Below are 21136 nucleotides of genomic sequence, written 5' to 3' on the forward strand. Positions count from 1 at the left end.
GACCAGTAAGGACAAAAACCTACCTTCTAGCTACTGCTCCATCTCTCTCACCACCTGCATTTGCAAGGTGATGGAATGTATGATTCATGCCTGGCTGGTATGGTGGCTCGAGTCTCACAGGTTACTAACAACTGCACAGTGTGGATTTCGAGCATGGCGTTCTGTAGTTGACCATCTCATTACTTTGTCCACCCATGTCATGAATGGTTTCCTGTGGAAATTCCAGACTGTGGCCATGTTTTTCAATTTGGAGAAGGCCTATGACACCTGCTGCAGAACTGGTATCCTCCATACTCTTTACATGTGGGGCTTCTGTGGCCGCTTGCCCTGTTTTCTTCAGGAATTTTTAAAAGATCGAGTTTTCAAGGTACGTGTGGGTTCTGCCATGTCGGACACCTTTATCGAGGAAAATGTTGTGCCTCAGGGTTCCGTCCTGAGTGTCGTCCTCTTTGCTATCACCATTAACCCTATAATGGCCTGTCCCCTGCCAGGTATCTCCGGCTCCCTTTTTGTTGATGATTTTTCCATCTACTGCAGTTCTCCACAGACCTGTCTCATTGAGCGGCATCTTCAGCGATGTCTTGATTGTCTTTTCTCCTGGAGCATTGACAGTGGCTTTCATATTTCCACTGACAAAACTGGGGTAAATGGTTTCTCCCACCATCTTTACAACTTGGGCCTATTGCTCTTCCGTTTGTTGAAACTACGAAATTCCTGGGGCTTGTGCATGATAGGAAACTCTCTTGGTCCTCCCGTGTCTTACCTGGCAGCCTTCTGTACATGGTCCTTCAGTATCCTACGTGTTATCGATGGTACTTCCTGGGGTGCCGATCGAACCACCCTTCTCTGTTTGTACTGCCCTCTTACGCCGTCTCAACACTATCCACCATCGTGGCATCCATTTGGACACAGGTGCTTGTTACACTAGCCCGGTTGCGTGTCTGTATGCTGAAGCTGCTGAGCTACCACTGCCCTATTGCCGTGACTTTCTCCTCAGCAGGTATGCATGCCGCTTGTGTACGGCCATATGTGGCCACCCATCCTATGCCTCCGTCTTCAATTATTCCTTTGACCGCCAGTATGGAGCGCGTCCCTCTTCTCTGTTACCTCCTGGAGTCCACTTTCAGCACTTTCTCTGGCAGCTTAACTTCACCCTACCTACAACTTCCCCGGTGGGTGTGAACCGTTCAACACCGTGGCTTTGTGAAGCGGCCTGTGTTAACCTTTGCCTTCATTTGCTTCCTAAAGATACTACTCCAGCCTCGCTCTATCACCTTCAGTTTCATGACCTTCGCATGGCATTTCACGATAGTACCTTTGTGTGCACTGAAGGCTCTCAGACTGACCATGGTGTCAGTTGTGCCTTTGTCATTAGTGCCCACGTCTTTATATACCGGCTTCCGACACACTGCTCACTATTTACAGCTGAGCTCTTCGACCTGTATCAGGCCATAGATTACATCCAGCAACACAGACTTTTCAAATGTGTCCTCTGCTCAGACTCTCTCAGCTCACTTCAAAGCCTCTGTGCTCTGTACACCGTGCATCCCTTAGTGCAACAGGTCTAGGAAAACTGTCACTTGCTCACTCACTTTGAAGTTCCAGGTCATGTTGGTCTGCCAGGAAATGAGGCTGCTGCCAAGCCTGCCATCCTCGTACCTCATCCCACTAGCTCCTATATTCCCTCCAATGGTCTCTGTGTTAGCGTCCGTCACGAGGTTGTGTCCCTTTGGCATTGCCATTGGTCATCCCTTCATGGGAATAAGCTCAAGATTATTAAGCCTCTCCCAGCAGCTTGGACGACCTCCTCTTAGCCCTCCTGTCAGGAGGAGGTCATTTTAACTAGGTTGCATATTGAGCACTGCCTTTTTTAACCATCGTCATTTGATAAGTGGCACTCTCCCACCACTCTGTACACATTGTGCCCAAGTTTTAACTGTCTGCCACTTCCTGATGGAATGTCAATTTTTTAACCATTTACATTCCAACTTGTGTTTGCCGTCTGAGTTATAGGCCATTTTAGCAAATGACATGTGGGCTGTCGACCGAGTTTTACTTTTTATCCGTCAAAGCAATATTGCAAAGGCATTTAATTTTTAGATTTGGACCTCCATTTCTGTATAGTGTCTTTTTTAGCCTTTTCTCCATGTACCCGTTTTTAGCTGTCTTCTCCTATGTCAATTGGGATTGAGGTTTAGTTGTTTTTTAACTCCTTTCTCTCTTCGCGTGTTATATAGTTTTGACGTTGGCGCGTATGACCCCAGTTGGTTTTGTGCCCTAAAATAAAACAATCTCTGGTACACAGCGCAATTATCTGTGTAGCTTCGGATGAGGAAGTGTGTCAGAAGGCTTTACTCTGTGAAAACCTGTCTTTTGCAGATATTTTGCAAATAGCACAACCTTTTGAAGGTTGTTGGGCAGCGAATGACCAAATTGAAGTGTGGGACCATGTGACAATAATGTCAGAAGATGTGCCAACTAGGACTACAAACAACTTGCACAGTGAAGTTTTTATGGGTACCAGTTGGCTTTAGTAGAATTACAGGGAATGAAACTGCACAGTAAACTTAGTTTCAGTGTGGGAAGCAGTGGGCTAGACCAGTGTTGTTTTTATCTCCCTCCATTAATCACATTCAGTTAATCAGTGAAGACAGATCAGTACTCATCAAATATTGGACAGCTTTACATTTGGTGATACGGCTGGATTTTTTTTACACGATTTAGCTCTTACTATCACCTGTTAACACTATAAACTTCATGTTAGGAGGCGTGCTTGGATTCTGAATAGAACTGTTGCTACAGCTAGCCATATGGAAGTGACCAGAGTTTACTGACTACTTTTTAGTTTGCCGTGGAACTGTTAATTTTGTAGGTCTTTTTCAGAACTGATTTAGTGAAAGACTGGAATTAGGAAGTGTTAAAGATAATATCCACCTGTATTAAGTTGCATTAACAGTTATTTTGACCAAAATCTGTTTCTCTACTATCTAATATTTATTGTTATCTTTTACACTGCATGGAAAGCAGTAGCTATTTTTTAATAAAACAGTATCATAGATTTTTTCCTTGATATTATTTTAGTTTATTATTATTTCGGTTTACTTCAAATGTGTTACTTTAAATTCAGATTCATAGGTTCGTACCAGATGAAACATGGGTACCACCTGGTTTCACCGTTCCGCAACCAGTGCGTAGAAAATTCTTAAGTGAACATATAGCTCCAGAATATCTGAAGAAATTGAATCTCAGTGAAGTTGAGCACTCAGTGGACCAGTTAGTTGTCATGAGAAACAGTTGGAACCTAGCAACGCCAAACAACTCTGAACTTTTCATTGGCGTGCAAACTGTCAGTGATAAAGCTCTGGCTGATGCTCTTGAGGCTCTTACTGGTGTTTACTTGAAGGTAAATATGAAGTTTTCTCCTTTCTTGTGTATGCTACATTTTATCAGTGTGTATTTCAGTGAAGTTTGATGCTTTATGAACCATACAGAGATCACTTGCACAATCGTTGATGTGAGTCTGGTGGAACATACAGGGTGATCTGCAGCATCAGAGTTCACGTAGTGAGTGGCTGACGAGAAGCAAAGTTCAGATCATAGCAAAGATTTCTGTAAAATGTGATAAATTTGTATGATGAGTAACTCAAGTCAGAAACCTTAAATAGGCATCTTCAAACTCTGGGTCCCTGAGATTCAGTAATTGTGGCTTCACAGGGTGCAAGAGGGTCAATGCAGTTCTACCAGCCACAGTATTTTTGCAGTGTTGCGTCAGCAGTCATGTCCACCTCGCAGTAGGTTGCGCCCAACACGAGACACAATGCCACTTGTGCCCTATTCGGTGCACAGGACAACTGACAGAATACAAGGCCAGAATATTTCTACTCTATGTTGATATTGATAATCAGGCTGGATATGGAATCTGAATTCCTATATAATGTAGTAAACACTTCCCCTCTTTATTTAGAACATAGAACCAGAACTGGTTAGGTGTGTGCCTAGCTGACTAAATAAATGGAACGATAGGTGCAGGACACCCTCACCCTTGTCTAAAAGGGTCCCTTGGCATGTCTGAGCTGTGATTGGCCTATCCAGGTATTAATCGAACTACAATAGATGGGTGGTGATATCTGACAGTTGTTTGCCTCTTGGTACAGCTTAAGTCTGCCTGCAGCAAGAGACTGGTTACCTGCAGGGGGTGGCCAGAAAGGTAGGGCTGGGGTTCGCGACAGTGGTGTGGTGTTTTCTATGAGCCCAAGTCGTGAGGGGGGGGGGGGGGGGGTTGCAGGTCTGAATGAGCAGAGCTGGTTCCATTATTGTTGTATCTGCTACGTGTAATCACCTACAACATCAAAAATTTATCACCCCTGGGGTATAACCGTCATTCCTACCAAAAGTGCAGTCCTGTGTGATAATATACTGTTTGCACAGGTGCAGCAGGTTGGATTACTAATTGGTCTGCATATGTGCAATTCTTCAGTGAGACTCTGTCTGTGGCTTATGTTGAACCTGTATATTGTGCTGAAGCTAGTGAGTGCTTTCTCAATAGGTGTGGTCCTCAAAATTTACCTCATCTGCATTTTGTGTGTCCTGGCCAGCCACTCTACTTCATGCTTTGATGCTAGATGGGAAAGAACGGTGGTCAGGTGTTCTATCCCATTAACATATACAGAACTCTTTGAACACAGATGCCTTTAATGAAGTGCCATTGTTGAACACTGTTCCCTCTACAACAAATGTGGAGTACAGTGCAAAGTTGGTAGCTGACATCATCATAACGGTCAACCATGATACATGAGAAAAGTTAGAAAAGGCAGAAGCAATTGGCAACCACATTGCTCCATGGAACTGTTTGACTTGATTGATGTGTACTCTCTGTTAGGGCTGCTCATCACGAGGCCACATGTTACAACACTGCACAGAAGCATTCAGAATTGTTGTGTTAAAATGATGTCTCAATGAAGAAAATGTCTATGCTCTTAGGTAATAGGTGTAGTGAACGTCATTACACAGCAGACAGAACTGTGCAGAGCAGATGGTTGCAGTCTCATTTCATCCCCTGTATATGTGCCTCAATTGTAAATTCGTTGAGGGTGAAGGAAGGTGTATTGTGACATAACATAACGCTTAGTGTGAGTAGAATTCTGTATCTGGTGAGCAAGGCCACATTTAAAATAGACGGTTTTGTAATTGTAAGCACAGGAAATGAGGCCTACATTGGCAGGCCCACATTGGCAGCCTTTGAGCTGTTTTAACAGGGACCTTAAAATAGGGACAAAACAGTGAAACAGAGCTCAAGGGGCCAAACAGTGAAACAGTGATCAAATGAAACTTAATCCTAAACAGATAAATGTGTAATATCTTCTTACTTTATTCAACATTCTCAATTTGTGAGCCTTCGTTTGGTCACAGTTCATGTTTATTTACAGTGCTGAAATCTGATGTGTTGGTACACAACAAAAGAGGTTTGCCGAAGTGAACTTCACTTGACACAGTGTTGTTCTAAGGCTCTTTTTAAGCTAAGGGATCACTTTTGGCATACTTCTGTCCAGACAGAATTGACCCCGTTTTTGCTTAGTTGATGGAGTGGGTGGGAGAGTGAGCAAATGTGGTATGATAATTAATTTTATCTAAGAAAAACTACGTCGCTTTAAGTACTTATAGTCTGGAAAGTTATTCATTACATCAATGTTGCCCTGCATTGATGTTAGTTTGTTTTGTATTAAGCTCAGACTGATATTTAATCCACAACAGGAACCACTGTATATCACCACTGTACAGTGAGTATACTGCAGTAGTGGTGAAACTGTGCATTGGTCGGTGTCCAGATTAATCGGAGACATGGCCACACCTGTGTCCAGCTTGATGTCTCTCATTATGCATTGACATAAAATAACATAAATTTTTTTCTGGAGAAAATGGCTTAGTAACATGTAGCATGCTGGCAGCGCAATCTGTTGATTGCTGGCAGCGTTAGACACTTGTGTGGTGGTGTCCCAACTTGATGCTTGTAAAACATCTTGATGTCACAGAATGGGCAGTGAAATTCCTCATGCCTTGTGTTGCAGTTGGGACACAATTTATTTGAGTTGATTTACTTGAGGTTTATAGGCAGCAATGTGAGGGAAACATTTTTGTCAAACACTGACAAGTCCAAGGTGAATTAACAACAGTATTATGAAGATAGTAAATTGCTACGCACCATATCCAGGAAACATAGAGTTGCAGACAGGCACAACAAAAAGACTGCTATTTCTGTGAGATTCTTGCATTTTGTGAGATGATTACAGTGAATAAAATGCTTTTCTTCTGTGCATGTTTATTATTACTGAGGAAAGTGAATCACCAACTACTGACAAAAACTTGAGTATTCTGCATTGCTGGACTAAGAGATGAACGGATGTTCAGTTACTCCGATGATGATATTGACCATCCATCATCAGTAAGCCATTCAGCACTAATGTGGCCTGTGCTGAAGCTGGTGTTTTGTGAGGTTTAGCACCTCACTTAATGTTGAATTAGATGGCTCTTTGATGGTCTTGGCTGCTACTTGGATAGCAGAATACTTGCGGAGTGCATGGAAGGATTTTTTAGGCTAGGCGTTGGTTTGAGGTATTCTGATGAACACTCACCAGGCAGTACTCAGCAAGGGAAGTCAGACTGTGTTCAGAGTAAAGACATTTCAACAGTCAAAATTTTATTAGTAAATTGTCGAAGTACTGTAACAAAGTTTCCGAATTTACTGCCCTTCAGGAAAGCTGTCGCACTCAAATTATTATCAGGACCGAGAGCTAGCTGAAACCTGAAATGGAAAGGTCTGAGATATTTAGCAAGTCATGGAATGTGTATCAGAAAGACAGATTAGAGGCCATAGGATGGGGAGTGTTTATTGCAGTTGACAAAAACAACACGTCTGTTGAGGTCAAAGATCAGTGAAGTTATCTGGTTGTGTGTAACAGGTCTAGGTGAAACCAAGTTAATTGTCGGATGTTTTTACTGGCCACACAATTCTTCTGTGACGGTTCTAGAGTCATTCAGAGAATGTGTGTGGTCAGTAGCATGTAAATATCCAGATCATGTAATACTAATTGGAGGCGGCCTTAACCTACCGAGTATTGACTGGGATGTCTGTGGTTCGTTGCAGGGGTATGGACAGATAGTCATGTGAAGTACTTTTGAACACATTTTCTGAGAACTGTCTTCAGAACATAGCTTGACAGCCCCCACACAATGGAAATATCTTAGACCTTGTAACTACTAATAGACTAGACCTTATTGACAATGTCAGTATAGAAAAGGGGATTAGTGATCATGATATCATTATAGCAACTATGATTATGAAAGTTAATAAGTTGGTTAAGAAGGCTAGGAGAATATTTCTGCTGGAAAGAGCAGATCAGCAGTTCTTAGCATCTCACTTAGACAGTGAATTGACATCTCTTAATTCCACTAGTGAATTGACATCTCTTAGTCCCACTAAGATTGACATAGAGGATTTATCGGCAAAGTTTAAGCAGATTATAAATCATGGTCTGGAAATTATGTGCCCACTAAGGAGGATTATGGGCAGAAAAGACCCACCATGGTTTAATAACAAGATTTTGAAACTGCTAGTGAGACAGAGGCTGTTGCACTCTCAGTTCAAATGAGAATGTACAAATGATGACAAACAAAGGTTATTACAGATTTGTGTGCCTGTGAAATGGTGTCTGCCTAAGCATACGGCTACTACCAGTGTCATACATCACGAAAACATCTGTCCAAGAACCTGAGAAAATTCTGGTCTCATGTAAAATCGCTAAGTGGGTCTGAGGCTTCCATCCAGTCACTTGACCTGTCTGGTGTCGCAGTTGAAGCTAGCAAAATGAAAGCTGAAGTTTTAGATTTCACATTCAAGAAAACATTCACACAGGAGAATCATACAAACATACCATAGTTTGACCATTGAACAGACTCTCAGAGGGACGACATAGTAATAAGCATCCTTGGTGCAGAGAAACAATTGAAGGATTTGAAAACAAATGTCACCAGGTCTGGAGGGAATTTCAGTTAGTTTTTTGAAAGAATGCTCTGTGGCATTGGCCCCTTACTTAGCTTGCATTTGTCATGAATCTATTGCGCAGCATAAAGTCCCAAGCGATTTGAAAGAAGTGGAGGTGACTCCTGTGCATAAGAAGGGCAAAAGAATCGACCAGCAAAATTACAGACCAATATCACTAACATTGGTTTACTGCAGAATCCTTGAACACATTCTTAGTTCAAATATATCTTGAGACCGTAAAGCTTATGTCCATCGATGCCATAGTTTTAGAAAGCATCACTCAAGGTAAACTCAGTTTGCCATTTCCTCCCAAGATATACTGGGAACTATGGATGAAAGGCAACGGGCAGATTCCATATGTCTAGATTTCCGGAAAGTGTTTGACATGGTGCCTCTAAATAGCCACACATAAATTCTAATCTGTGCTCTAATGACCAGTTGGGAGGAAAACAATGAGAGAATTGATGGAGCTACGCTTGTGGATGAATGTTGTTGCCAGAATTCTTAAATGTTGTAAATTTACATGTAGTAATGAACAGCTTATAGTCAAAATCATCATGTCGGCGAGTCGCATATCGGTCATTGTTACGTCGTTTCGGCGGTTCCATTTCAAAATTTCTTTCATAATTTCCGAAATGCGCTGTGTTATTATTTTGTGGCTGTTCCGTATTTCTATGTCCCTCTTCCCGTATTGGGGCGCGAGTGTCCTCTGAAATACGTAATTCTTGTATTACCTGTGTCAGCTGATCTAGTACTTCCCGGATTTCTCTTTGGTGTTACGTATTAATTTGATTCTGATTTTGTTTGAATTTCCTAATTTGTTCGCACTCTTCTGTGTCATTAAAGACTACCGGTTTTGTGTCATTCAGATTATCATCTACCTTCGTAGATAAATTATTTAGCTGATCCGAAAGTTCAACTACTTTCTCTGATAATGAACTAATTTCCTCCATGTGTCTTTCTGAACCAATTTTCAGAGTATCTAATGTGTCCTTTAAGTTTTCCTGAGTTTTTGCAAGTTGCGTAACCGAATCAGTAGATGCAACTGAGTCAATTTTAGCTTGCAAGGTCTCATGATTTTCATGAACAATAGTTTGCAGTTCTTTTATGGCTGCTTCGTGATTCTGTAATGCATTTTCATGCCGCGAAAAAATAGGTTGAAAATGCTCACAAATTTGTGTTTTTACGTCATTACAAACTTTTTGACATTTCGATTCAATGTTATGTAACTCAGTAGTTAAATCTTCACGTGTTTGTTCAAGCGTGGTGTCTAACGTCCGAAGATTTTGTTCCATTGTGTCTAACTTTTGAAGCTTTTGCTGTGTTTGTCTCTGGTTTTGTTCCACTGTGTCTAACTTTTGAAGATTTTGTTCCATTGTGTCTAACTTTTGAAGCTTTTGCTGTGTTTGTCCCATTTGTTGTATTAATTGTAATAACAATGCACTGGTGTCTGAAACATGTTCCTCAGTGCTTTTCGGCAGTGAATTTGCACCGGCAACATTCACATTTTGACAAGCAGAAAATGTGTCTTGACTTATTTGAGAAAACGGTGAGGACCCAAAACCTGAATCTACAGTATTTGCGAGATTGTGTCCTGTCATTTCGGATTCCTGAGGCGAGCTATTGCCGACCGATCGATCGATAATGCTTCCCTGTTCACTAATTGTTTCACTGTCTACGCCATTATTTGCCGCCTGCTCCATTTCCCTATGCACAATTACCAAATCACTAGTTTGAACATTAGTTAATTCATTACACGGTGGCGCTAACACACTGCTTTCGTCTTCACTGTCATTTCTCAGTTTACTTTGGAGCCTAGTATTACGTTTTTCACACGCCATTATTGTCACAATATTTCACACGACAACACAGAAAAGCACAATTTGAAGAACAAAATAAGAAAACACATTAACATAGCACTGAAAATAATATCTAGTTAATTGCAAGCGCAGCTGCAAAATACATGGTGCAAATCTACATGCATGCCACAACAACAATGAAAGACTGCAACTACAAAGGAGATTCTCTCTACAATTATGCTCTAGCAATAAACAATAGCTACACTAATTACACAAACTACACGAAAAAAATCAGAAGATTCCAGTGAGGTATCCTCGGCTAAGGGTCGACATATGAAACGTCCCCTTTGAAAAATTATACATGACTGTCCTTAAACTGACACACAATACTTTTAGCGCAACGCAATCTGACTTTCAATAATCCCTACAAAAGAATGGCCCTGACTAACATTAACCTATACCTTTCACAAATCACTTACCTCACAAAAATCTTCGTTACTCGAACTACTGCAATACAGCGAGTGCCACTACTGCCAGCTAAATAAAAGATTCAAACTATGGAAGGCACTAACTACTGATAGGCATAGTTAGCAAATCAAAGATTTTAACAGAGAACAAACAATGTATTTACCGTAATAGTGTTGAAAAATCATAATAGACATAGCAGTTCATGACATCCAGTCTTACAAATTTCAAAACTCCGTCATTTCTCTCCCCCCATCCACCACTGCTGGCGGCTCACCTCCAACTGCGCAACACTACGCGCTGTTAACAACCAACTGCCAAACACTACAATGGCAGACAACAATGCAAACTAGCCACAGACTGCACACAGCATAGCCAGTGATTTTCATACAGAGCGCTACGTAACGTTGTCAATAAGAAAACATAAACAGCCTACTTACATGAACAGCCTACTTACAATAGGTTCACAGATATGTGAGTGGCTCGAAGACTTCTTAAGTTATAGAACATCCTAATTGGTGTGATGAAAGGCGTGAGCATGTGAGAACTGTGGTAGGGAAGGCAAATGGTCAACTTCAGTTTTTTAGGAGAGTTTTAGGAAAGAGTGGTCCACTATCAAAGGGGACTGCATATTGGACACTAGTGTAACCTGTTCTTTGGTAATGCTTGAGTGTTTGGGCTCTGTACCAGGTCAGATTGAAGGAAAACATTGAAGCAATTCAGAGGCGGGCTGATTGATTTGTTACCAGTAGGTTCGAACAACATGTAAGTGTTTTTGAGAAAATTTGAAGCTTACTGCAGAACGGTTCTGTTGCTTCCAACACACATTGTGCGTAAGGATCACGTAGATAAGATACATGAAATTATGCCTCATACAGAGGCATATAGACAACTGTTTTCCCATAGTTTTATTTGTAAGTGGAACAGGAAAGGAAATGACTGGCAGTGGTATGGGATACCCTCTGCCTCATGCCATAGGTGGATTGCTGAGTACCAGTGTAGATGTGATGTAGACTCTAATCAGTTCTGCAATGCCTCCCGTGTATGAAACTGAAGTACGGTAATGTCACAGATTAAAGGTTCAGCACAGATCTTGCAGATCTGAAACTCATGCTGCATGCTTAAAATGCTGATTAAAGTATGAGCCTAGTTGTTACCATTTTCAATTTGCTGATCACAGTAGTCAGTTTGCAAACCACTAATTTCAAGATTTTCCATTAAAATGTGCCCCACAGCTCTAATACAAGTGAAAAAATTCATGATAACACCGTAATAAATGGAGTGACCCATTAGGCTCAGTCATACGCAAAGCAGGAGCCAGACTTACATACATTCTTATGATACTAGGAAAACACAGTCGGTATACAAATGGCATTGCATAAAACATACTTCTACAACTCATCACAGGAAATAGTTAAAGTGTGTGAGATCCATACCAAATAGGACTTTTACATCTATCTACATCTACATCTACATGATTACTCTGCAATTCACATTTAAGTGCCTGGCAGAGTGTTCATCAAACCACAATCATACTATCTCTCTACCATTCCACTCCCGAACAGCGCACGGGAAAAACGAACACCTAAACCTTTCTGTTCGAGCTCTGATTTCTTTTATTTTATTTTGATGATCATTCCTACGTATGTAGGTTGGGCTCAACAAAATATTTTTGCAAAATAAGAGAAAGTTGGTGTCTGAAATTTCGTAAATAGATCTCGCTGTGACGAAAAACGTCTTTGCTTTAATGACTTCCATCCCAAGTCGCGTATCATATCTGCCACACTCTCTCCCCTATTACGTGATAATACAAAACGAGCTGCCCTTTTTTGCACCCTTTCGATGTCCTCCGTCAATCCCACCTGGTAAGGATCCCACACCGCGCAGCAATATTCTAACAGAGGACGAACGAGTGTAGTGTAAGCTGTCTCTTTAGTGGACTTGTTGCATCTTCTAAGTGCCCTGCCAATGAAACGCAATCTTTGGCTCGCCTTCCCCACAATATTATCTATGTGGTCTTTCCAACTGAAGTTGTTCATAATTTTAACATCCAGGTACTTAGTTGAATTAGCAGCCTTGAGAATTGTACTATTTATCGAGTAATCGAATTCCAACAGATTTCTTTTGGAACTCATGTGGATCATCTCACACTTTTCGTTATTTAGCGTCAACTGCCACCTGCCACACCATACAGCAATCTTTTCTAAACCGCTTTGCAACTGATACTGGTCTTCGGGTGACCTTACTAGACAGTAAATTACAGCATCATCTGTGAACAACCTAAGAGAACTGCTCAGATTGTCACCCAGGTCATTTACATAGATCAGGAACAGCAGAGGTCCCAGGACGCTTCCCTGGGGAACACCTGATATCACTCCAGTTTTACTCGATGATTTGCCGTCTATTACTGCGACCTTTTTGACAGGAAATCACGAATCCAGTCGCACAACTGAGTTGATACCCCATAGACCCGCAGCTTGATTAGAAGTTGCTTGTGTGGGACGGTGTCAAAAGCTTTCCGGAAATCTAAAAATACGGAATCAACTTGAGATCCCCTGTTGATAGTGGCCATTACTTCGTGGGAATAAAGAGCTAGCTGCATTGCACAAGAACGGTGTTTTCTGAAACCATGCTGATTACGTATCAATAGATCGTTCCCTTCGAGGTGATTCATAATGTTTGAATACAATATATGCTCCAAAACCCTCTGCAAACCGACATCAATGATATAGGTCTATAGTTCGATGGATTACTCCTACTACCCTTCTTAAACACTGGTGCGACCTGCGCAATTTTCCGATCTGTAGGTACAGATCTATTGGCAAGCGAGCGGTTGTATATGATTGCTAAGTAGGGCGCTATTGCATCAGCGTAATCTGAAAGGAACCTAATCGGTATACAATCTGGACCTGAAGACTTGCCCATATCAAGCGATTTGAGTTGCTTCGCAACCCCTAAGGTATCTACTTCTAAGATACTCATGCTAGCAGCTGTTCGTGTTTCAAATTCTGGAATATTCCATTCATCTTCCCTGGTGAATGAATTTCGGAAAACTGCATTCAATAACTCCGCTTTAGCGGCACAGTCGTCGGTAACAGTACCATCGGCATTACGCAGCGAAGGTATTGACTGCGTTTTGCCACTTGTGTACTTTACATACGACCAGAATTTCTTCAGATTTTCTACCAAATTTCGAGACAATGTTTCGTTGTGGAACGTATTAAAGGCATCTCACATTGAAGTCAGTGCCAAATTTCGTGCGTCTGTAAATTTTAGCCAATCTTCGGGATTTCGCATGCTTTTTCCGTTGCCCCTGCAACAGCGTTCGGACCTGTTTTGTGTACCATGGGGGATCAGTTCCATCTCTTACCAATTTATGAGGTATGAATCTCTCAATTGCTGTTGCTACTATATCTTTGAATTTGAGCCGCATCTTGTCCACATTTGCATAGTCAGTTCGGAAGGAATGGAGACTGTCTCTTAGGAAGGCTTCTAGTGACACTTCATCCGCTTTTTTAAATAAAATTATTTTGCGTTTGTTTCTGGTGGATTTGGAAGAAACGGTATTGAGTCTAGCTACAACGACCTTGTGATCACTAATCCCTGTATCAGTCATGATGCTCTCTATTAACTCTGGATTGTTTGTGGCTAAGAGGTCAAGTGTGTTTTTGCAACCATTTACAATTCGCGTGGGTTCATGGACTAACTGCTCGAAATAATTTCGGGAGAAAGCATTTAGGACAATCTCGGAAGATGTTTTCTGCCTACCACCGGTTTTGAACAAGTATTTTTGCCAACATATCGAGGGAAGGAGATTGTGATGAAGCAAGCTGGGATATTTTTACTTCCCCTCTTGTTTTGCCATCTGCCTCCTTAAATTCATTTTTTCATTTTTGACTAATTACCATTAACATATGTGAGTATTATCTGCATTTTCATAAAAGAGAAAAGTTGGCCCTCAGTTTTAAAGAATACAGCACCTTACCTAATTTTGTGCTTAGTTTATCAAACAGTGGAAAATCCAGGATGGAATGTAGCAATATTAGAGAAGGAAAGTTGCTACTCACCATAGAGTGGAGATGCTGAGTCGCAATAGGTACAACAAAAAGATTCACACAATTATAGCTTTCGGCCATTAAGGCCTTTGTCAGCAATAGACACACAGACACAGACACTGGCGCGCGCGCGCGCGCGCGCGCGCGCGCGCGCGCGCGCGCGCACACACAAATGCAACTTCCACACATGTCTACAATCTCAGACAACTGAAACCACACTGCAGTGTGGTGTCAGTTGTCTGAGACTGCAGACAAGTGTGGAAGTATGCCAACACCGAGGACCATCAACAAAGACATAAAGCAGGTGGACGTCACATATGGTGCCCTTATGGATGAGGACTATTTTATGTGGACACAATAGACAAGGACTCCTAAACTTTGTCAGTGAAATCAAGAACAGTTTACAATACAGTAATTGTAATGAAGGAAGTGCAATGACCAATCAGCGCATGGGTTTCATGGTCACAGTAGGACAGCAGCCAATCAACAAGCAGGTTCTATGGAAGCAGCCATTGAGTACAGGTGCAGCCAATCAGTAAGCAGGTGGACACATCCGACTGAGATAAACAGGATGCCTCAGCGAGAGAATTACAACTTGAAGCAGCCATGGAGACAATGAATCATGATGACAACCGCAGCAGCAGAAGCTGGAGACGAGTGATTAGAAACGAGGTAATTCATAGCAAAAGCTGTTTTACATTGAGTGATACATAATGAGTGGCCCTAACGAACAAGACAGTGTGATTGGAGACACTGGACAACAGGGGAGTTGTGTGACTGAAAACAAATCTGTAGGGGTTAAGTTTTTAAATGAACAGAAAGAACTAATTGGGACTGGTTCTGTAGATGATGTGCTTATAAATAAGACATGAATGTAACTTTCAGTGAGGGGATGAAAGTCTTATTGTAGATTAAATGAAAAAACCGTCGTCTACATTGTTTGGTGATGTGAATGAAAAGGATGAAAACAGTACTGTAGCGGATGAAATTGTTAAGGCTAAGGAGGAGGAATCAAGTAGCGAAAGTCAGCAAGAGCAAAAGTTTATGGCAGACCAAAAAGTGGAAGTTATGTTAAGGCAAATTATGAGTAGTTTGAGTCAGATGAGTATGAAAGAAGACATTAGTAGTATGAAAGAAGACATTAGAAGGGTGGAAAAGAAAACATAGCATTAGAACTGACGTTTTCTTAAAGAGTGAAATGAAGAAAGAAATTAAAAATGAGATTAAGGTAGTCAGTTCTAATCTTTCAGAATTAAGTAAGATGGATGAGGTGGTAGTTAAACATTGTTATGAAAAGATAAAGAAAGTAGAACAGAATACTAATGACAAATTAACATTAATGAGTAGTAAATGTGTAGAAGAGAGAAAGAAAATTTGTGATGACTATAGTAGGAGGGTGGAGGCACCTGAAAAACAGTGTAAAGATGAAGTCAAAGCAGCCAGGAAAGTTTCTGCTGAAAACAGGGTTAAACTTGAGAACCAAATCAATCAGATTAAAAATGGTTTAGAAACAGAGGTAGAAATCATGTGTGCACTAGTAGTAGGGGAAAACTGGTAAAAGTAAATAAAAATGTAGATTCTAAACTGGCTGAAATAGAGAAAAAGATGGAAGAGGTACAAAATCTAAATCTAGAGTATGTAGTGTCACAAACAGACCTTCATTTGTTAGTTGTAAGAAATTTAATAATTTTGAATCATATGGGTAAGTGTATCCACTGGATTTCATTAGGGAATTTAATGATTCGCTTCAAACACAGAATGACAAAGAATAAAAGTGATTTGTGAGACATTTTTTGAAAGGGGATGCTTATGGATGGGCAGCTCAGGTATATGATAGCTGTACTTCATGGCAAAGCTTTGAGAAAGAAAAGCAGTAGAGAATTTTGAGTAAATTTTGGGGAGGAGAGAGATTTGACTTTAGGAAGGGTTCTGTGAAAAGTTTCTGTCAGCTTTGGATGAACAAACTGAAATATTAGGACAAATCGCTAGGTAGTGAATCAGTAATTTTGGGTTTAGAAACTAAGTTGCCTCAGAAAGTTATAGAGAATTTCTTGTACCTGCCCCTAGGGGTAATATTAGTGATTTCTTGAATTATGTTGATAAAGTGGAGAGGGTGAAGCCCTCAGTGGAAGATTGTAGGAGGAATTTTGATGACAATAAATCAATCAGAGAGAGAGTTTTCAGGTAAATAGAATAAACAGGACTAATTGTAGTGGAAATTCAAGGAATGGTTGGTTGGAGGATAGCCAGAATGGACACGAAAATGATTGGAGAAATTCAAGTAAAAGAAATGGAGGAGATGATTTTAATTCTGGATCAAACCATTTATGCTAGATAATGCTTGAGTTTTGATGAAGAGCCACTTGTATACGTGGTATATCTACGAAGTAAGTTCCATTTGGTTATATAAAACAAAAGTGTACAGATACAGAAAAAATATTTATTGTACAAAAATCTACAACTGTCAGACTACTTTTCTACATAGCATCCGAAATTTTGTAGGCACTTGTCATAGCGTGGCATAAGTTTTTGTATGCCTTCTTCATAGAAGGTTGCCACCTGTGTATTCAACCATATGGTAACATGTTGTTTCATCTCGTAATCATCGTTGAAGTGCTGACCACAAAGGCCAGATTTTAGGTGTAAGAAGAGATGGAAGTCGCTAGGAGTGAGGTCTGGGCTGTACGGAGAATGATCAAATGCGTCCCAGTGAAATTCCATTAAGAGTTGTTTGGCCACATTCACCATGTGAGGTCGGGCATTATCGTGGAAAAAAAACAACATGTTTTGACAGTAATCCTCGGCACTTGTTCTGTATTGCTCAGCGCAATAACTTAATGTTCTGCAGTAACCATGTGCATTTGTTGTTTGGCCTCGTGGTAAGAAATCAGTCAGCAAAATGCCTTTTCTGTCCCAAAAAACAGTGCACATGACTTTTCGAGGTGTCAAGATTTGCTCAGGCTTAACCTTGGTTAGGGATGAAGTGTGCCTCCATTCCATTGATTGCCATTTTGTTTCGGAGGTGTCGTATGATACCCAAGTATCATCCCCCATGACTATCCAAGAAAGAAAACCATCGCCTTCTTCATTGTAGAGTGTCAAAAACTGAAGTACACTGCCCATCTGTTGTTTTTCATGTTGTTCAGTAAGAATTTTGAGTGCCCAACATGAGCAAAGTTTTCAAAATTTCAGTTTTTCGGTAACAATTTCATGAATTAGTGATCGTGAGATTTGCGGAACTTCCATAGCAAGGGGCACTAAGTGTAAAGTTACGGTTGTGCTTAATCTTCTCTTCAATTATGTGAACCAGTTCATCAGTAACCACAGACAGGCATCCACTTCGTTCTTCATCGTGCTCTTGATCATGTCCTTCATTGAACAGTCTGATCCATCTTCTGACCATTGAATCATTCATAGCATTTTGTCGGTAAACCTTGCAGATTTGCCAATGAATTTCCTTTGGTTTAACTTTCTTTGCATTTAGAAAACTAATCACAGAACTGATTCCACATGCGGTGGCGTTTTCAATTATGGCTAACTTTATAAAGAAGCATTACAAAGCACATGTCAGCAGCAGCGGTCTGAAAATGGCGTACATGTCTTCTCCTTGAGTCAGAGTGACTGTCGCGCATGCTCGGAATTGCAGTCGTAGCGTGACCGCGGATAGAAATAGAAATGGAATTTACTTTGTGGATGACCCTCGTATAAATGTGCTGTAATCACAGGTAAGGGTAACATATATGATAGTAGTAAGACTAGTGTAATTTCTATTTATATTTCTAATTCTAGTGAGATGTTGTATGATGGTATGGGTAGCAATATTTATCCCATAAGGGGAGATGAAGAACTTACTGTAATGTGCACTGAACCAGAAGTAAGACCTACAAGCAAGTAGGGTGTTCAGCATTAGAAAAAAAATGTATGTATATAATTGTGGTATAATAGAAGTGTCTGTGTTCAGTGCAGTCAGTATATTGAGATAACTATCTACTTATAGAAGTGTGTCATGGTACAGCCTTGTCTAACATTAAGGAATTACACAGAAACTATATATATTTAAGGAATTACAACTTTAAACATAAAAGTCTCTTCAGGTTTGCTGCCGTATCCTAAAATCAACTTCACTCAATATTTCGGTGATCCAACTGGTCACCATCTTCAGGAGAATGTTGCTTTGCTGATAAGTCCCGCTGAGAACTGATGCCGTGCTGCAAATTGACGTCCTATATAGGCCACTGTTCAGTACATGGCGCATGTGCTGACTGACTGGGAGGTGGCACCGCCCTTAGTAGAACACTGGCGGCGACAATATATTGCACTCAGGGCTTCACTGTAGAATGATCCATTTTGATGCGGGGTAGTATAGGATTCCACGTCCTGCTAAGAGGAAACCCTTTGTCTCTGTTAAGTAAATTATCCGCCAACCAAATTTCAATTGCCTCTTTATAGACACTGTTCCAAAAACCGGAAATGTGGGCAACTACCACAGTTTCGTCAAATTTCATACTGTGTCCCTAATTTAAGCAGTGTTCTCCTACTGCTGATTTTTGCGGCTGTTGTAGCCTCATATGACAGCAATGCTCCACACACGTCATGAACTGTGCAAATTGAATGGCCAATGTAAGCCTTCCCACATTGACACGGAATTTTGTATACACTGGGTTTCCTAAGCCCCTGAAGATGGTGACTCGTTGGTTTGCTGAAATATCGAGTCAAGTTGATTTTAGGATCTGGCAGCAAACCCGAAGAGACATTCATGACTTATTATGCCAGAAAATCCTACGAAGTCACAACTTTAAACATAGTTGCCTGGAGTAAACTGCATGAAAGAAAAAGTGAGAGTTGTATGTAAATCACCCTTCAGGCTAGAATCTCAGGCAGTTCGATGGAACACAGTGAAATAATAGTCTTTCTAAGTGATAATTTTGTCTGATCGGTAATAAGTTAAGTTTGCCTTATCATAAGGACCTGTTAATGTGGAGTGTTTTTCAGTAGAATCAATTTTGCATTGGATAAGCAGAGGAGGTGTTTTTTTAGATGATGAAACAATAATGAGTCTTGTGACTCGCCGATAATTCAAAGCGCCGCCGCGCAATTACGCGCATCCTCTACGTGCGGCGCTGTCTGCCAGCCATGCAGCAGCTGCACCACCTAAGCGGCCAGCCGAGCAGCGGCCGCTAGACTGGGACTCAGTGCTCATTCGAATGCTAACGTGTACACATGTCTTGCTTGTGTCGAGGTACCTGCGTATTTGCGTGCTTCGGTATTGCGCCTCCTTCACCAAGGGCACTGGGGTGTGTCTCGCACAAAATCTCTGGCGCGCCGTCATGTGTACTGGCCTGGCATCGACTCTGAAATAGCACACATGGTCGCTGCCTGCGGCCCTTGTGTCTCACTGGCCGCTGCCCCGAAGTCATCTTTGTCACCGTGGCCTTCGCATGAGAAGCCCTGGGAGCGCATTCATGCTGACTTTGCGGGACCCTTTTTAGGTACTTATTGGCTCCTCGTAATTGACGCCTACTCTAACTTTCCTTTCATTGCCCGTTGCACATCGCCTACCACCGCGGCAACCACCAGTGCTCTCGCCCGAATTTTTTCTTTGGAAGGCCTCCCCTCTACTCTTGTTACTGATACTGGTCCGCAATTTGCCTCTTCCGAATTTGCGGCGGATTTTTGTGCTTGTCACGGCGTTATGCATGTCACGGCCCCGCCGTTCCATCCACAATCCAACGGTGAGGTTGAACGACTGGTCCGCACATTTAAGGCTCAGATGCGGAAACTTCCGACTTCTTCTTCTGCTGCTGATGATGCGCTTCTCCAGTTTCTGGCGTCTTACCTTTTCACCCCCATGGGTGACCACAGCCCGGCTGAGCTCTTACGTGGCTGACAGCCCCGCACGCTACTTCATCTTCTGCGGCCTCCCACCTAACGGCCGCGGGTGCCTTCCCTTGGCCGGTTCACCGCCGACGACCTCGTCTGGGTACGGGGATATGGCAGGTGGCCAAAATGGAGCCCGGGCCGCATCTAAAGACACCGTGGCAGACGCCTGTATGAAATACAGACGGACACGGATGTTGCAGTGCGTCATTCGGACCAGCTTCGGCCTCGTGTGCCAGCAACGCCTGTTTCGAATGCCGCTACACCACTTTTGTCCCTACCTGATGCTCGGGATCTTGGCATCTCTCAATACTCACAACGCAGCCCTCTCACTGTCATCGCGATGCCAGCACAAGAACGGACGCCACAAGGAGACGTGCCCATGCAGGAACCGGATGACCATCCTCTGTCAGAGCAATCTACTCACCTCCTCCTCCAACGGACGCCGACACATCGCCCATGTCTCCTGTCATATCAACTGGACTTGGGACTTGCCGCAACGGGCAGATTGGTGCAGGGGGCCCCAGCAGATTCAACCCGTATGTCTCCTGTCATCTCAACCCGTTATCATCGGGGACACTTCCGTCCGTACGAGACGCCTTCTCCTCGAGACTTTACGGCGAGTCAAACAATGCCTATGGACGTTAGCCATCTCCAGGACACCTCCATCAAGACCAGTGCAACAATTTCAAAGGGGGGAAAAGTGTTGTGACTCGCCGATCATTCAAAGCGCCGCCGCGCAATTACACGTGTCCTCTACGTGCGGCGCTGTCTGCCAGCCATGCAGCAGCTGCGCCACCTAAGTGGCCAGCCGAGCAGCGGCCGCTAGACTGGGACTCAGTGCTCATTCGAATGCTAATGTGTACACGTGTCTTGCTTGTCAACTTACTCTGTGACTTAGA

General features: G+C 42.1%; 1 protein-coding gene across 7 annotated transcripts in view; it reads left to right on the forward strand.

Annotated features, from left to right (window-relative positions):
- The window catches only part of LOC126260799 (endoribonuclease Dicer-like), a 450082-nt gene that overhangs the window by 382821 nt on the left and 46125 nt on the right, over window positions 1-21136 (forward strand). For all 7 annotated transcript variants that reach the window (XM_049958149.1, XM_049958148.1, XM_049958147.1 and 4 more), the window contains exon 20: window positions 3128-3403. In XM_049958149.1, coding sequence (XP_049814106.1) covers window positions 3128-3403 — 276 coding nt within the window. The remainder of the gene's footprint in view (window positions 1-3127; window positions 3404-21136) is intronic.

The sequence above is a fragment of the Schistocerca nitens genome, chromosome 5 (genome assembly GCF_023898315.1).
Source record: "Schistocerca nitens isolate TAMUIC-IGC-003100 chromosome 5, iqSchNite1.1, whole genome shotgun sequence".
Taxonomy (NCBI): Eukaryota; Metazoa; Arthropoda; class Insecta; order Orthoptera; family Acrididae; genus Schistocerca; species Schistocerca nitens.